Below are 13,794 nucleotides of genomic sequence, written 5' to 3' on the forward strand. Positions count from 1 at the left end.
TGGAAATTCGAGAGGGAAATGGTGCAAAAATGAAAAGGCATTTGTAAGAGAATGTGCATTGAAATGTGATTAAGGGGAAAATGTCAAAAATTTCGGATTTATGCAGGTCAACTCAAAATGAGTAAATAAACGAATTTAATTACGTTAGTGTTACACAGTTACAAAGGCAAGTTCAAATTTATGAAACTCCATTAGAAAGCATGCCAAAATATATAACTCCCAATCGGATCATTCAGTCTTGAAATCACAAAAACCAGTAGAACTTTTCTTTCTCAGCTCAAAAAAAAAAAGTTAACATAAAACCGTCAAGATGCGTATGCTCAATATTAACCAAGTGGCTCCTAATTTTACTACCAATGCGGTGGTTGCCGGTGGTTATCGTAATTTTGCTCTTACGGATTTGCGTGGAAGATACGTCCTGCTGGTCTTTTATCCGGCTGACTTTTCGTACGTCTGCCCCACGGAGTTGCAGGCATTCAGTGATAGAGCTCCGGAATTCAGGAATGTTGGCTGCGAAGTCTTGGCCTGTTCCACTGATAGTCACTTTGTGCACTGCGCCTGGATGAATACACCCAGGAAGAACGGAGGTCTGGGTGAGTTGGACATACCATTGTTGGCCGACAAGAACATGAAGATTGCCAGGGACTATGGAGTTCTCGATGAGGACACCGGATTGGCTCTACGCGCCCTTTTCATCATTGATCGCGAGGGACGCATTCGCCAGATCACGGTGAATGACATGGGTGTGGGTCGCAGTGTGGATGAGGCACTGCGTCTGGTTCAGGCCTTCCAGTTCAGCGATGAGTTCGGAGAGGTCTGCCCGGTCAACTGGCGTCCCGGAGCTAAGACCATGAAGGCCGATGCAACCGGAAAGGAGGAGTACTTCAAGCACGCGATTTAAGTGTTTAATACAATACGCTTTATACTAATGTGTATGCTAGCTATAAAATAAAAGATACTTATGAACATTCAAACATGTGCCTTGCATATGGTAGTGTTGAAAATTCAGCAAATTCTTATACCTTTTGGCATTCTATAAATCATAATAAAATCAATTTAAGCCTGCATTCTCAAACAGATACCGCCTCTATCGCCATTAATTTAATAAAAACATTCCACCCAAAAATATAATCGGCAATCGGCAAAAGGGCAACTTAAATTATTATTATATAGGTATGGGCATGCCGAAAATAACCAGAACCGATGGCCAAAAGGAAAGAGCGACAAAAATTATATCTGAAATGAATACTTATTATTATCGCACGAAAGACTTGCCGCCGTTTGTCATCAAGGTCTTGCTTAATGGATGTGGTTAAATTTGTTCAACTCGTATAAAGTATTTTTGCAGCTCGGCTTGTTTATTTTTTCGGGCTACCGCAGAGTCTGGTCGGCGAGGTGCGATCAAGATCGCTGCTCTTGGTTTTCTTATACACTGCAAAAAATACTTTCTAGTAAGAATATATGGACCAGAAAAAACAGAAGGGCAAGGTCTATCATACACTGTATTTGCACTGTAACTACATAAATTAATATAAAGCTAAAGGTACAGTTAATAGTAATATGTTAAATAAATTCATATGTTTAGATTACATAATATACATAATATACATAATACATAAATATTGTATACATACATAATTAATATAAATAATAAGTAAAGATTGGGAAATGCTTTAAACAATAAATAATTTTTAATGGTTACATATGTATAAAGTACTTTAGTTTCCATGGTATTTCATTGTATAAATTACTATATAAAATCACTGGAATTGGAGGGGCATTTTCTCTCGGTGTCATCTTAACTGTGTGGAGCCTCTTCCCCGACTCTCTCCAGCTTGTTGTCGCCTTAGTCATTGGCGGCCGCTGCGGTCGCCGGACAACCTCAATTGGGGCCACCGACTGCGCCCTCCTCGCAGCAGTCACTTCACAAGTTTGCGCGCTTATCTTAATTGTTGCTCGCATATTAATTTCGTACCTGCTGTGCTGACAACAAGCTGATGGCCCTGCTCCTCCTGCCCAGACCCCAAAAGTTGTGGAACTGGGCAGTGAGTCTGGCCAGAAGAACAGAACGTTGCTTCCAATCAATGCTCTCATTCGGGAACGATGTCGCCTGTCGCTTGTCTTACTTTATTGTTGACAAATTAATAGATTGTGCTGTCCATATTAACACGTTTACGTGTTGCGCTTCCTTCCGGCCACAAAATGGGGCATTAAAAATGCATGAGCCTTCCGAGCCGCAGTCCATTGTCCGCCGTCCGCCGTCCATCGTCCATCGTCCGGCTATCGCTCTGATTAGTAGTGAAATGTGTTCCGATTCGAATGCATTTTAATGCCCATCGGCATTTCACGTCATTTCATTTCGATTCACTTCAGTTTACAGTCAAACTACCGCAAATCGAGCTAGTTGGCTTGTTTGGAATTATAGGGGGCGAAAGCTTGTTCTCTATCAATTTGATTTACAAAGGGTAGTAAAGAAGGCAATATATAAAAATTTCCAAAATCAATTTAAATTTAAATAAATTGTTATTGTGTCTTACATTTCCATAGCGACTTTGAAATATATAAAAAGAAGACCAAATTTAAAAGATTTATGAGAAATTTAAAACTTTTCAAACTAATTGCTCCAGTTATATAACTTTTTATAAGTTATAAGTTACAGGCTTTTCTCCACAGACTTTTGTGTATCTTCTGGGTGCATAAGTTGATTGTAATGAGTTTAATTAGGCCCGTGATAAGAGCCAGTTTGCGAAGTCCGCCGGAAGCGATTTACGTGCCATTCGAGGGTCCCCGACTACGGATCAGATAAGCTCGATCCACACGCTTGTTTATCTGGCCAATGATTGATTACGCTGGCGAGTCGGAGGCCGATAAACGAGTTGATTAGCAACTACGACCAGATCTTCATCTTCATCTCCATCTCGATCTCCATCTGAATCGGTGATCTTGAGGCCTAAGAACCGGAGACGTGACGCTCTCCTCAGAACCTCATCGCCGTAATTGCGGCAGATGCGGTTCTTTCAACGCTTTTCGCTGGCGCCTCAGAACGGAGCGACGTGCTCTTTCTCACCTGGCTTCACCTGGCCCCAAGCCCCCACAGCACCAAGCAGCCCCCGCCCTCCACCAGCTCAAAGAATTGGCTACGCGATATTCCCTAACCAGAAGGGGAGACATGCCTCTGGGTTAATCAACTCAATGGAGTAGCGGTCTCGACAATGTGCGTACATCAACTAGGAAGTTGTGCACTGATAATGGAGACTACGGAGAACTTGGCTAGATTGCATGGTAATCTTAAAGTGAGCCTAGTCGAAATAATTGGTAGCAGTAGTAATTAAGGTACTCAGTCTATTCATTAGTTTGTCTATTAGTCTTGCAGAACTGAAAAGCAACTTTGTTGACAAATCTTAAATAACCGTCTTGTACGATATAAAATATAAAATATTTTACTGTGAATATTATAATTATTACCATTATTACTAAAAATGTAATATGCAAATAAAACTTTAGTATTTCCTTTGGACATTTCAAATAATACGTATAAGAAATAATCTTATATAGTTTTAGAAGATGAACATTTCGTCATAATGGTAAACCCAGTTTATGTTAGAAAAATTGTATCGGAAATAACAAGCATCAGCCATAACAGGTGCTAATTTTATACAAAGCCCCATGATATATAATAAAATAAATAACCAAGATCCGCTGTTCAGTAAATTTATTACCCAGATGTTTTCGCTCTACACTGGCGAACAAAAAATAATGGAGAAAGCCATGACTAATAAAATCGGGAACCAGGAAACGGAATGCCACAGCCGAAATCATTCAACTGGCCATCATCTTGTGGCATTTCGACTCCCAGGAACTGTCCGATCCATCAGCATAATCATCGTATGGGCGGTGGGATATTCCAATGCGATCCAAGCCGAAACCTATGCGAGCGATCTCCCCCGCACATTGCAACACATCTGAAATCATCCGGCGATGATATGTGGATAATGGCTTTCTGGGCACCATCAACAACAGTTTATCTTGCCCTAACCTTCAACCTTTTGTGGCGGCAATCAAGTTGGACTCACAATCGCAATCCCAATCCCCCAATACCCCATCCCCGGCACCTTCTGCCCCCTATCTCACCCTTCACTCAGCTGTTCAACACCTTGGCTAAAATGCAGCTGTAGTTTCGATTGGAGCGGAGTCTTGGGGCTTTTGGCCAACTAGAGACGGGCCGCCAAGAGTGTAGACAACTTAAATCAAAGTGCTAATTTTAAAATAACAACCCTGTAGACAGCCTAAACACACAGGCCAGCCAACACACAGCCGCCCGTTCCCCTCCCCACACCACCCCCGGCCGAAACTCATATTGGAAAAACGTTTACGCGAAACTGCTTAACTAGCTGCCAACAACAACAACAGCAACAACACCAATGATACCAACAACAATTACAACAACAATGGGAAAAGCAACAAAGAGACGGGGCCCAACAATTGGAGAGACAAGATGAACGGCACGAAACAGGATGTTGGAACGTGGGGCAGAAATTTGCAAAAGAAGTTTGGCGAGGGGTTAGGGAGGGGGTGTTGGGGGGAGCCAACACTCAGGAAAAAAATATTGTATAATTTTTAATAAGGTTTAACTTCAAAAATCATGCAAGTACAAGTAGGTCAAAAAACCAAAACTTTTACTGCAAAAATAGAAAAGTAAAAAAACGTTTTCAAGCAACTGTATTCTACGTAAAATGTGTTTATATTAATGTCCTTAATTTACGTAAAAAAAATAAGAAAGGAAAACATACTTCTTCTACTGCCACATACCTTTTGTTAATTTTATTCAAACATCCTAGTACTATATATTTTTTTCAGTGTGCTTCCCATCTCCATGGCCCGGCCTGATGTTGATGTTGAGTTATCGCGGGTATATTAATTTTAGCTGCCGTTGATGCTTCCAGGGCTTCCAAAAAAAAGGAGAAGACCAGGTTGGGCCCGGAATATACTCGTATAAAAGAAATCTTCGCACATTCACAGCTTCCTTTAAGGAGCAGCTCATTCTAATTGACGAAAAAATCGGAGAGCAAAAAAAAAAAAAAAAGAAGAAAACCAAACAGACAGACGGATGGATGGATGGGATGGTCGGCGATCCAGAAGGGAAGGATCTCGTTTTGGTTCTCGTTCTCCTGAAGCACGTAATTGTTTGCACATATTTCTGAAACACCAAGTTGGAGCCAATCTGGAATCGTTTGGCTCCTCGGTATGCGCTTCGTCTTTCTTAGAAAATTGCCGTCTTCCAGTTGGGACAGCGAATTGAAATGAAATGATGATCATGGGCCGCATAACCTGGGGAGCCTGCTCACGTTTTTTTTTCACCTTTTTCCCCACCAGCTTTTTTCGGTGATTTTCACATTGAAATATTTCTCATTGGACTCGGTGCGAAAAATGCCACAGACGGCGGGAATAAAACCGATGGCAAGGGAAATCGGCGGGGCTGCTGCCTTAACTCTTTTTCAGCTTTTTTTTTGTATACATATATAAACAATAAAAGGAATATTTGTTTGTCTTGCTGGGGGGACTTGATTTATTATTGGGTAACAATTCATATGCCTTTATTGATATTTTTCAATTCCTGAACGTCCCAGCGCGTGTGAGACACAATAAATTTTGAAATAAATTGGATTTCTCAGTTTTAATCAGCCCAAACAGCAAAAAATAAATATCAACCAAAGGGCAGGCCCACTGATGACTCGAGTCCAGTCGTGGCTCTTGGATCTTGGAACTTGGCTCTTGGGTCCGAGTTGCCGCCGAATGGAGAACTGCGGGTTCCGATCCTCAGACGCCACAAGTGGAGCGCTGACAGTCGGCGATCGGAGATGTGGAGATCGTGTTGGAGCCAAAGGGAAAAAGGGAGGCTGCCGCCTAGTTATGCTGGGGGCCACATAAACGATGTGCAAAAATAACCCACGGCGGTTGGGGTTGCTGCTTCTGGGAATCGAACTAGGCAATACCCATTCCTGCTAATAACTAAACCTTTTTTTAATTAACAAAATACTTGATCACTATAAGGATTTATAGCCATGGAAGCGTATGTAAATTTATTGTTTCCCAGGCAAATAAATATCAAAGAAATATATATCAGCTGAAATATATATTCATTTTTTTTATAGAATTTTTAATTAAAATAATTCAGATTTTGAAGATTTTCAATAAATCTTGAGATTCTACATTATTAAGCAAATCAAATAATTAAACTGTTACCTTGAGAATATTAAACATTTTATTTATACCAACATAGGTGCTTAACATCTTAAAGCTCGGCATTAAATAATTTGTTTAATTGCATCTGAATGCTTTGCTTTGCCACAGGGCTGTCTTTATCACGTTTGAGTGATGCCATACCACAGGACCATAAAGATCATTGTGCATTATTTTTCTGTTTTTCCTCTCAAATATTCCTTAGTCCCTCTGGCAGATGTTACCAACTCGCTGTCCGTCTAATTATACCCCATTTAACCCATTTGCCATTGCTTATTAAAAGTGCGTTGCTTTGCGTTCCACGGCGTTCTCGTCATCGTAGCTCCAACCTCCCGGCAGCCCCCATCCTGCACTTCTTCCTTTGCCATCCTTGACTTGACCATGGACGTGGACCGTGGGCTTTTTGGGTGCCAAGCCAAGAGGAGAAGTGTAAAAATATGCTGCCAATGTTGCAATTTATTTATTTATTTTTTCTCGGCTTTTTGTTGTTGCTGCCGTTGTCTCGTCGAGCACAAAAATGTACATACAAGCCAACACATAAACGTGGGTTCACCAAGCGGTGCAGGGGGAGTGGGGAAGGGATTGAGTGGCAGGGGCAGTGGTGGAGCAGAGGGGCGGGTGCTGGGGCAACGTGTGCACATTGTTTATTTCACACACTTATTGGGCCGCGGGCGCTACTGTGCAGTCCTCCTGATCCCCTCCTGGCTTAGCTCCAGTTCCCGGCTCCTCCACTTCGTCAGCTCTTCAGTTAGCATTCCCAGCTCAGTCCAGCGCGGTTCGCTTCACTGCGCTCCGAGCTCTCAGCCCAGGCACTGGAAAAAAAGTTGAGTTAATCATAAGTCTATTGAATAAAATGCGAAAATAATCCATATTTCTCATTTTGTTGGCATCGAATAACTGAAAATATTTTTAACTGAATATTGCACATAAAGGTGCAAATCATGTACTAAGGACCATGTGGCTTTCAAAGTGGTAAACAGGGTATTACTTAATCTTGCCTAGTGACTTAAAATGATCTACCACTTGTCTTAAAGACACTTAAATACTTGATTATTAGCGGTTAGCTTGAGTTAGCCAAATGAAGAACTTAACCTTTTACAATACTTGTAATGACTTGCTACACATATTATTTTAAGTGCAGCTCCCCTTAGCCCTCATCCCGATCCCCGAGAGATCCGAGATCCGAGGGCCGGGGCCAGCAATTGGCTTGTCTTGTCTTGTCGTACGTTTTCCCGCTAAGATTGGCGACGCCATGTAGTTAACGCGTTCGCACTTTTTTTTTGCCTCCTCAGCTCTTTGTTGGATTTGTTGCAGTGGCTGTTGCAAGTTGCTGGTGGTGTGGCAAGTTAGCCCATGGAGAGGAGTCCTCGACTCGTGTCCAGTCCATTGAGTTTTCATGCCACGCAACTGCAGCGAAATTGGCTAAAAATGACACTCGGCTTTGAATGGGCAAGTGGGTCGAGGGGGGTGTTGGATGGGGAGGTAGGGTATGGAAAAGTAAAAAGGCTGTAGAGGTTTATGCATATAGTGAGCGGGATAGTATGCGGCTGAGGTGGGCATGGGCATGATTTCTGATTGGCCATAAACACACAAAAGTATTGAGTTTTATCAGGCTGCGGGCTATATGCTGGAATGGTGGTGGCTCATCGCAACCCATCCCATCCCCAGTTCTCCAGATCCCGACATCCCAACATCCCAACATCCCGAGATCCTGAGACATACATAAACTTGTACCTCATATGCGAGTGCATATGGGGATAGTCGGCAGTTAACAACGGCAACATCAGCAATTGGCAATTACTTTGATAACCGGGCCCTGGCTTTTGTGTGTGCTGAAAAGTTGATTTGCTTTTTCTCTTTCGATACTGAATACTAAACACTGAGCCTTTGGCTCGGAGGCTTCAAGGTTTGACAAAGCAATTGATGAGACTGCAGCAGGTACGAAAATTACCCGGCGGTATTACCATCGATATCTGGGGGGATCGGGCAGGGATATAGCCCCAGTTGGTAACTGAAAATATGAGTAGGCTAAAGGTTTATCAGCGCCATAAATAAGAAAGCCCAGATAATGTAAATGTAATCTTGGCTAATCCTGGCGATCTTAATTGGTACAAGGTGATTGGATTCGGATACATACGAGCAACGAGCATGGGTCTTCATAACTTCGGGCAGTAAAATAAATAAATTTTAAAAAGCTAAAAATATACTTTTCAGGATAAAAAAGAAATTAATACATTCTATACAAGAAATATAATAGGGTGAACACAGAACAACGGCCTTGTAAAGTGCATTGTGACGAAATGTATCTCATAAATAATGTGTAAAATCCCAAATAAGAAGACTTTACTCGTTGAGTTTTTGTAAGAAACTGATTTTATTTGGAAATATCTTCGGTTTAACTAGGTGACATGAGAATCGCATCTTAAAGTAAATGGCCTACGCAGAGGCCTAAGTAAATAGTCCCCGCCTTATCGAGGTCCCACGCTCGGGCACATCTGCCTATCTTGAGCGGCGAGGACCTTATCTGTGGTCTCCCGCTAAGGGACTATTTTAGGAGGCGGGGAACGATCTCAAGTGACTGACTCATGTAGTGTGCACATGTTTTTGAGCAATGCACCCATGTCGCCTTAGATAACAAAATCCTAAATATAATTTATCGCTCTCGATTCATTTACATAAGATATGAACGGAGCCCAAAATTGTAAGTCTTTAAATATATTCGTGTTCATGTGTGAACATTCTGCCAAAGGGCCAGCAAAGCTGAGATGTACATTAGTATATTAGTTGCATTTATAACAGCAGTGGACTGTATTTATTTGATATATGTTCATTTATTTTGCAACTAAGATTTCAATGGGCCTAGTTTTTCTGGCTTTTAATTTTATTGGATTACAATTATGGTTTATATTATTTTTAATTCAACAATTTGTACTCAATTAACTTATTTTAAACATTTTGCTTTTTCTATGTAGAAGTACATTTTCTATTAAACAACGATATAGTGGACTGTATATTTTTATTTGTTATATTATTTTATTGTTTATTTACTATTGATATTTATAGTACTGGCAACGGACCTGCAAAGGTTATTGCTTGCATTCTTTGTTGCACAGCACATTTCCGTATGAAATATATTATTAATACTATCATTAGTATTAAAGCAATAATTAATCCAGCATGTCCGGAAATATGATGGAAATGTAAATCTTTCAATTTTTGATGGTTCTCTTTCATAAATTTAATTTCATTATTCAATCGTTCAAATTCCTCAGTATGATTTAATATTGATAGTTTCAGCGGATCCCAAATAATCTTCGGCACTTCACTAACTTCTCCTATATAAGGTGTTGATAATAATTCTTCACTTTCGGACTGAATGTTATGGTGGGCAACTAGAATTTTATCGTCGGTTCTTGCCGTGCAATATGGCGCAATGCTTAAAACTCCTTGCTGAGGCAAATCAAACAATTCAATTTGAGAGCCAGTACATTGCAGACGGACTTTTGAATTCGCAGGAACCTTAAACAACCAACTACTTTTCTTTTCTAACTCTACCCAGTAACTTTTAGAGTCGACTACTGTTTTATAGATGCAGTTCGCCGCTTTATCTGGCTTTAGAGGCTGAATCTCACATGCATTATCATTCGCTGAATTCCAGGGCCAACTTCCTTTGCATATCATCTAAGACTAGACTACATTGCTCTTCAAAGCTATGAAGTCTTTCGCAAACTTTCCTCATACTTTGTATAAGCGCATTACCCTTTGTTAACATTTTAAAATATGGATCCATTTTATAATAGATAACCAAATTCCAAGAAGTACTCACAATCTCAACATCTCCTAGCGGGTCTAGATATATTGCTGAGGTTTTATTTATTTTGTCTATAGAATATCTTGGTGTTATATCTTTAGGTAATGCGCTAGAAACTTGACAACTTAACACAAACAACAACATTGCCATAATGATTCCGATCTTGGACATTCCCGATGTCGCTCTAGTTCGTCTTTTTGGCTCTTGGTCAGCCTCATTTTTGTCAACAGACTTTATTCCTTCCAAGGGACAAATTTTAGTAATGGGTCTAGTGATATATCCTTCCTGCATCTTTACTTTAGCCACTCGGACCTTATCATCATTCCCCTTATGCACCTTTTCCACCTTTCCTAAAGGCCATCTTGCAGGATGACAATTCTCATCCTTTAATAAAACTATTTGCCCTTCTTCTATATTAGGAATTTCCTTTTTCCATTTATTCCTTTGCTGGAGCGTATGCAAATATTCACTTTTCCACTTAACCCAGAAATCTTTCTTCATTTTTTGGATAAGTCTCCACCTATCCAAATTTCCGATTTTTTCATCTTCCATTGGTTCGACTATTTCTAAAGGTGGTCTTCCAATTAAAAAATGACCTGGTGTTAAAACTTCTTGTTGGTCCTTCTCACTAACTATAGTGTATAATGGCCTTGAATTTAAGCATGCTTCTATTTGACATAAAAGAGTTGACATTTCTTCGTAAGTCAAAATAGTGTCGCCGATTATACGCTTTAAATGGTATTTCATTGACTTAACTCCAGCTTCCCAAATACCTCCGAAGTGAGGTCCTGCCGGGGGAATAAAATGCCAATCAATCCTGTCCTTTTCAAGCTGCGCTGCAATCGTTATATTTTCTTGTATTGCATTAAATAACTCTTGATCTAATTTTCTTGCAGCTCCTACAAAATTTGTTCCGTTGTCTGAATAGATATTGGAACATTTTCCCCGTCTAGCAATAAATCTTCTGAGTGCTGCTAAAAATGCGTCTGAAGTTAGATCGCTTACCATTTCTAAGTGTATGGCTTTGGTGGCCATGCAAACGAATACAGCAACGTATCCTTTAAATGTTTTTTGGCCACGATTTTTTGAACATTTAACATAATAAGGACCTGCGTAATCTATTCCAGTATTAAGAAACGGGAATGTCATCGTCACTCTATATTTTGGCAAGTTACCCATTATTTGCTGAGCTGTATTTTGTTTATACCTTGCACACGTTACACATTCTCTTAAATACTTTTTCAACGAATTTTTCAACCCGAAAATCCAATACTTTCTTTGGATATAGTTTCGCATTAGGTTTATCCCTCCATGCAATGTTTCCTTATGAGCATTTTTTATTAATAAGCTTGTTAGGTGGCATTTTTCTAAAATGATTGGATGTTTAACATTAAATTCTGCATTGGAATTTTGCAATCTTCCTCCAACTCTTAGAACCCCATCCTTGTCCAAAAATGGATTCAATGACAATATTTTATTATTTGTCTTGATTTCCTTTTTGATTTTAAGGCACTTTATCTCTTGCCTAAACTGGTATTCTTGTTGTTTCTTAATAACAACTGTTTCCGCTATTCTTATCTCCTTTACTGAAATAATTGATGAATAGGCTTTATTTCTTGTTTTCATCTGCACGAATCTATTTATGTATGCTATTATACGTATAAGTTTTTCTATACTGGAATACCTTTCTATTAATTCGTAAATAGGATCATCTATTTTGTCATTTAATACCGTATTTATTAAGACAGGTTCTTCTACAGACTGCTGCCGAGGCCAAAGTTCTTTTGGGTCTGCTAGCCATTTCGGACCTTTCCACCAAAAATCACAGTTGATCAACTGGTTAGAATCCACTCCCCTGGATGCTAAATCTGCTGGATTATCCTCTGACTTAACATGATTCCATTCAGTATTTTTTAATTTCCGAATGTCATCCGTTCTTCTTTTTATAAATTTGATCTTACTTTGACCACTGTTAATCCATGCTAAGGTAATCGTGGAATCACTCCAAGCATAGATCTCCATTATATTGTCAATTGATCCTTTTAGTCTTTGGATTAATTCACTAAGCAGGTGAGCTGCACACAGCTCGAGTTTGGGAATTGTCTTCCTATTTTTTATAGGGTTGACTCTACTTTTGCTAGCTATTATATTAACATGAGGTCCTACTTTAGCATAGACTACTGCAGCATATGCTTTTTCGGAGGCGTCCGCAAATCCGTGAATCTGAATGACTGAAGAACTGTTTGAATTAATCCACCTTGGGATTCGAATATTCTCTAACAATAATAAATTTTCTTTATATTTTTCCCAATAATTTTTATCTTCTATGGATAATTCCTGATCCCATTCACTTTTATTTATCCAAAGTTTTTGAATAAAAAGTTTTCCTGAAACCGTGACTGGTGCCAACCATCCTAACGGATCAAATATTTTTGCTAGCGTTGATAACACAACGCGCTTATTTATATTTTTTGATTCATCATTACAATTTACGCTGAACTTAAATAAATCATTTTGAGGTTCCCATTTTAGTCCTAAAGTTTTAACACATTCATTTTCGATAATATTGAGAACCTTATTGTCCCCTGTGTCCTCCACAGTGGTTAATATTTTGGAATTGTTGGAAATCCATTTCCTTAAGTTGAATCCAACTTTCTGCAATTCATGGAGAATTAATGTTATTAATTTATTAGCTTCTTCTACCGAATCAGCTCCAGTCATTAGGTCATCCATATAGAAATCATTCCTAATTATTGCACTAATAACTTGGTTTTTACATTTATCTGCAATATCTACCAGAACCCTGGTAGCCAAATATGGTGCAGATGCAGTTCCGTAAGTGACTGTGGTTAATTTATATGTTTTAATTTTTTCTTTTGGAGAATTTCTCCATAAAATATATTGATATTTTTGATCATTATTATCTATTTTAATTTGTCGGTACATCTTTTCAATGTCTGCCGAAACAACAAATTCCCATTTTCTCCATTTAATAATAATGTCAAAAATATCTTTTTGAACTCGTGGCCCAACCCACATTATGTCGTTCAAACTTTTGTTATTCGTAGTTTTTGCTGAAGCATCAAAAACTACTCTCAATTTGGTCGTAAGGCTTGAATCTCTAATCACTGCCTGGTGCGGTAAAAAATATTTGCCTTCATCACTCACTTCAATCATGTGTCCTAAATCCATGTATTCATTCATGAATTTAGTGTAGTCAACCTTAAGTTTTTCATTTCTTTTTAGTTTTTTCTCCAGATTCATGTAACGAGCTATCGCTTGTTTCTTTGAATCTCCTAAGGTGACATCCTCCTTGAATGGAATTGACACAATGTATCGCCCATCTGAATCTTTTTTTGTCGTTTTGATAAATTTATTTTCACAGATTTCAGACTCGATATCATCTTTTTCTTCTTCTTCCACTTCCCAGTAGCGATCTAACTCTTTTATTTCTATTGTTGTGGCTACAATGGTTTCTTTTCCTTTGGATTTTTTACATCCAGAAACTATCCACCCGAAATCAGTTTTTTGCCCAAGGAGACCGTCTATTTTTATAACTCCATTTTGCAGAATGTGAGTATATACGTCTGCTCCAATGATTAGATCAATGCGACCCGGTTTATTAAAATCGGGGTCGGCTAATTTAAAGTTCTTCCATTTTTTCTGATCAACATTAATCGTGTTGACTGGAAGTGCCTTCATAAGTTTTGGGAGAATAATTGCTTCAATTTCTAAATTTTTCG

At 39.1% G+C, this 13,794-nt stretch overlaps 1 protein-coding gene across 1 annotated transcript; it reads left to right on the plus strand.

Annotated features, from left to right (window-relative positions):
- The first annotated feature begins 206 nt into the window (after positions 1–206).
- On the plus strand, positions 207–971 carry LOC6738127 (peroxiredoxin-2). Its single transcript, XM_002084904.4, has one exon. It carries the CDS (start codon positions 311–313, stop codon positions 899–901), a length of 591 nt encoding a protein of 196 aa, XP_002084940.1. The 5' UTR covers positions 207–310; the 3' UTR covers positions 902–971.
- Positions 972–13,794: the final 12,823 nt, after the last annotated feature.

This window comes from Drosophila simulans, chromosome 3L (assembly GCF_016746395.2).
Source record: "Drosophila simulans strain w501 chromosome 3L, Prin_Dsim_3.1, whole genome shotgun sequence".
Classification (NCBI taxonomy): domain Eukaryota; kingdom Metazoa; phylum Arthropoda; class Insecta; order Diptera; family Drosophilidae; genus Drosophila; species Drosophila simulans.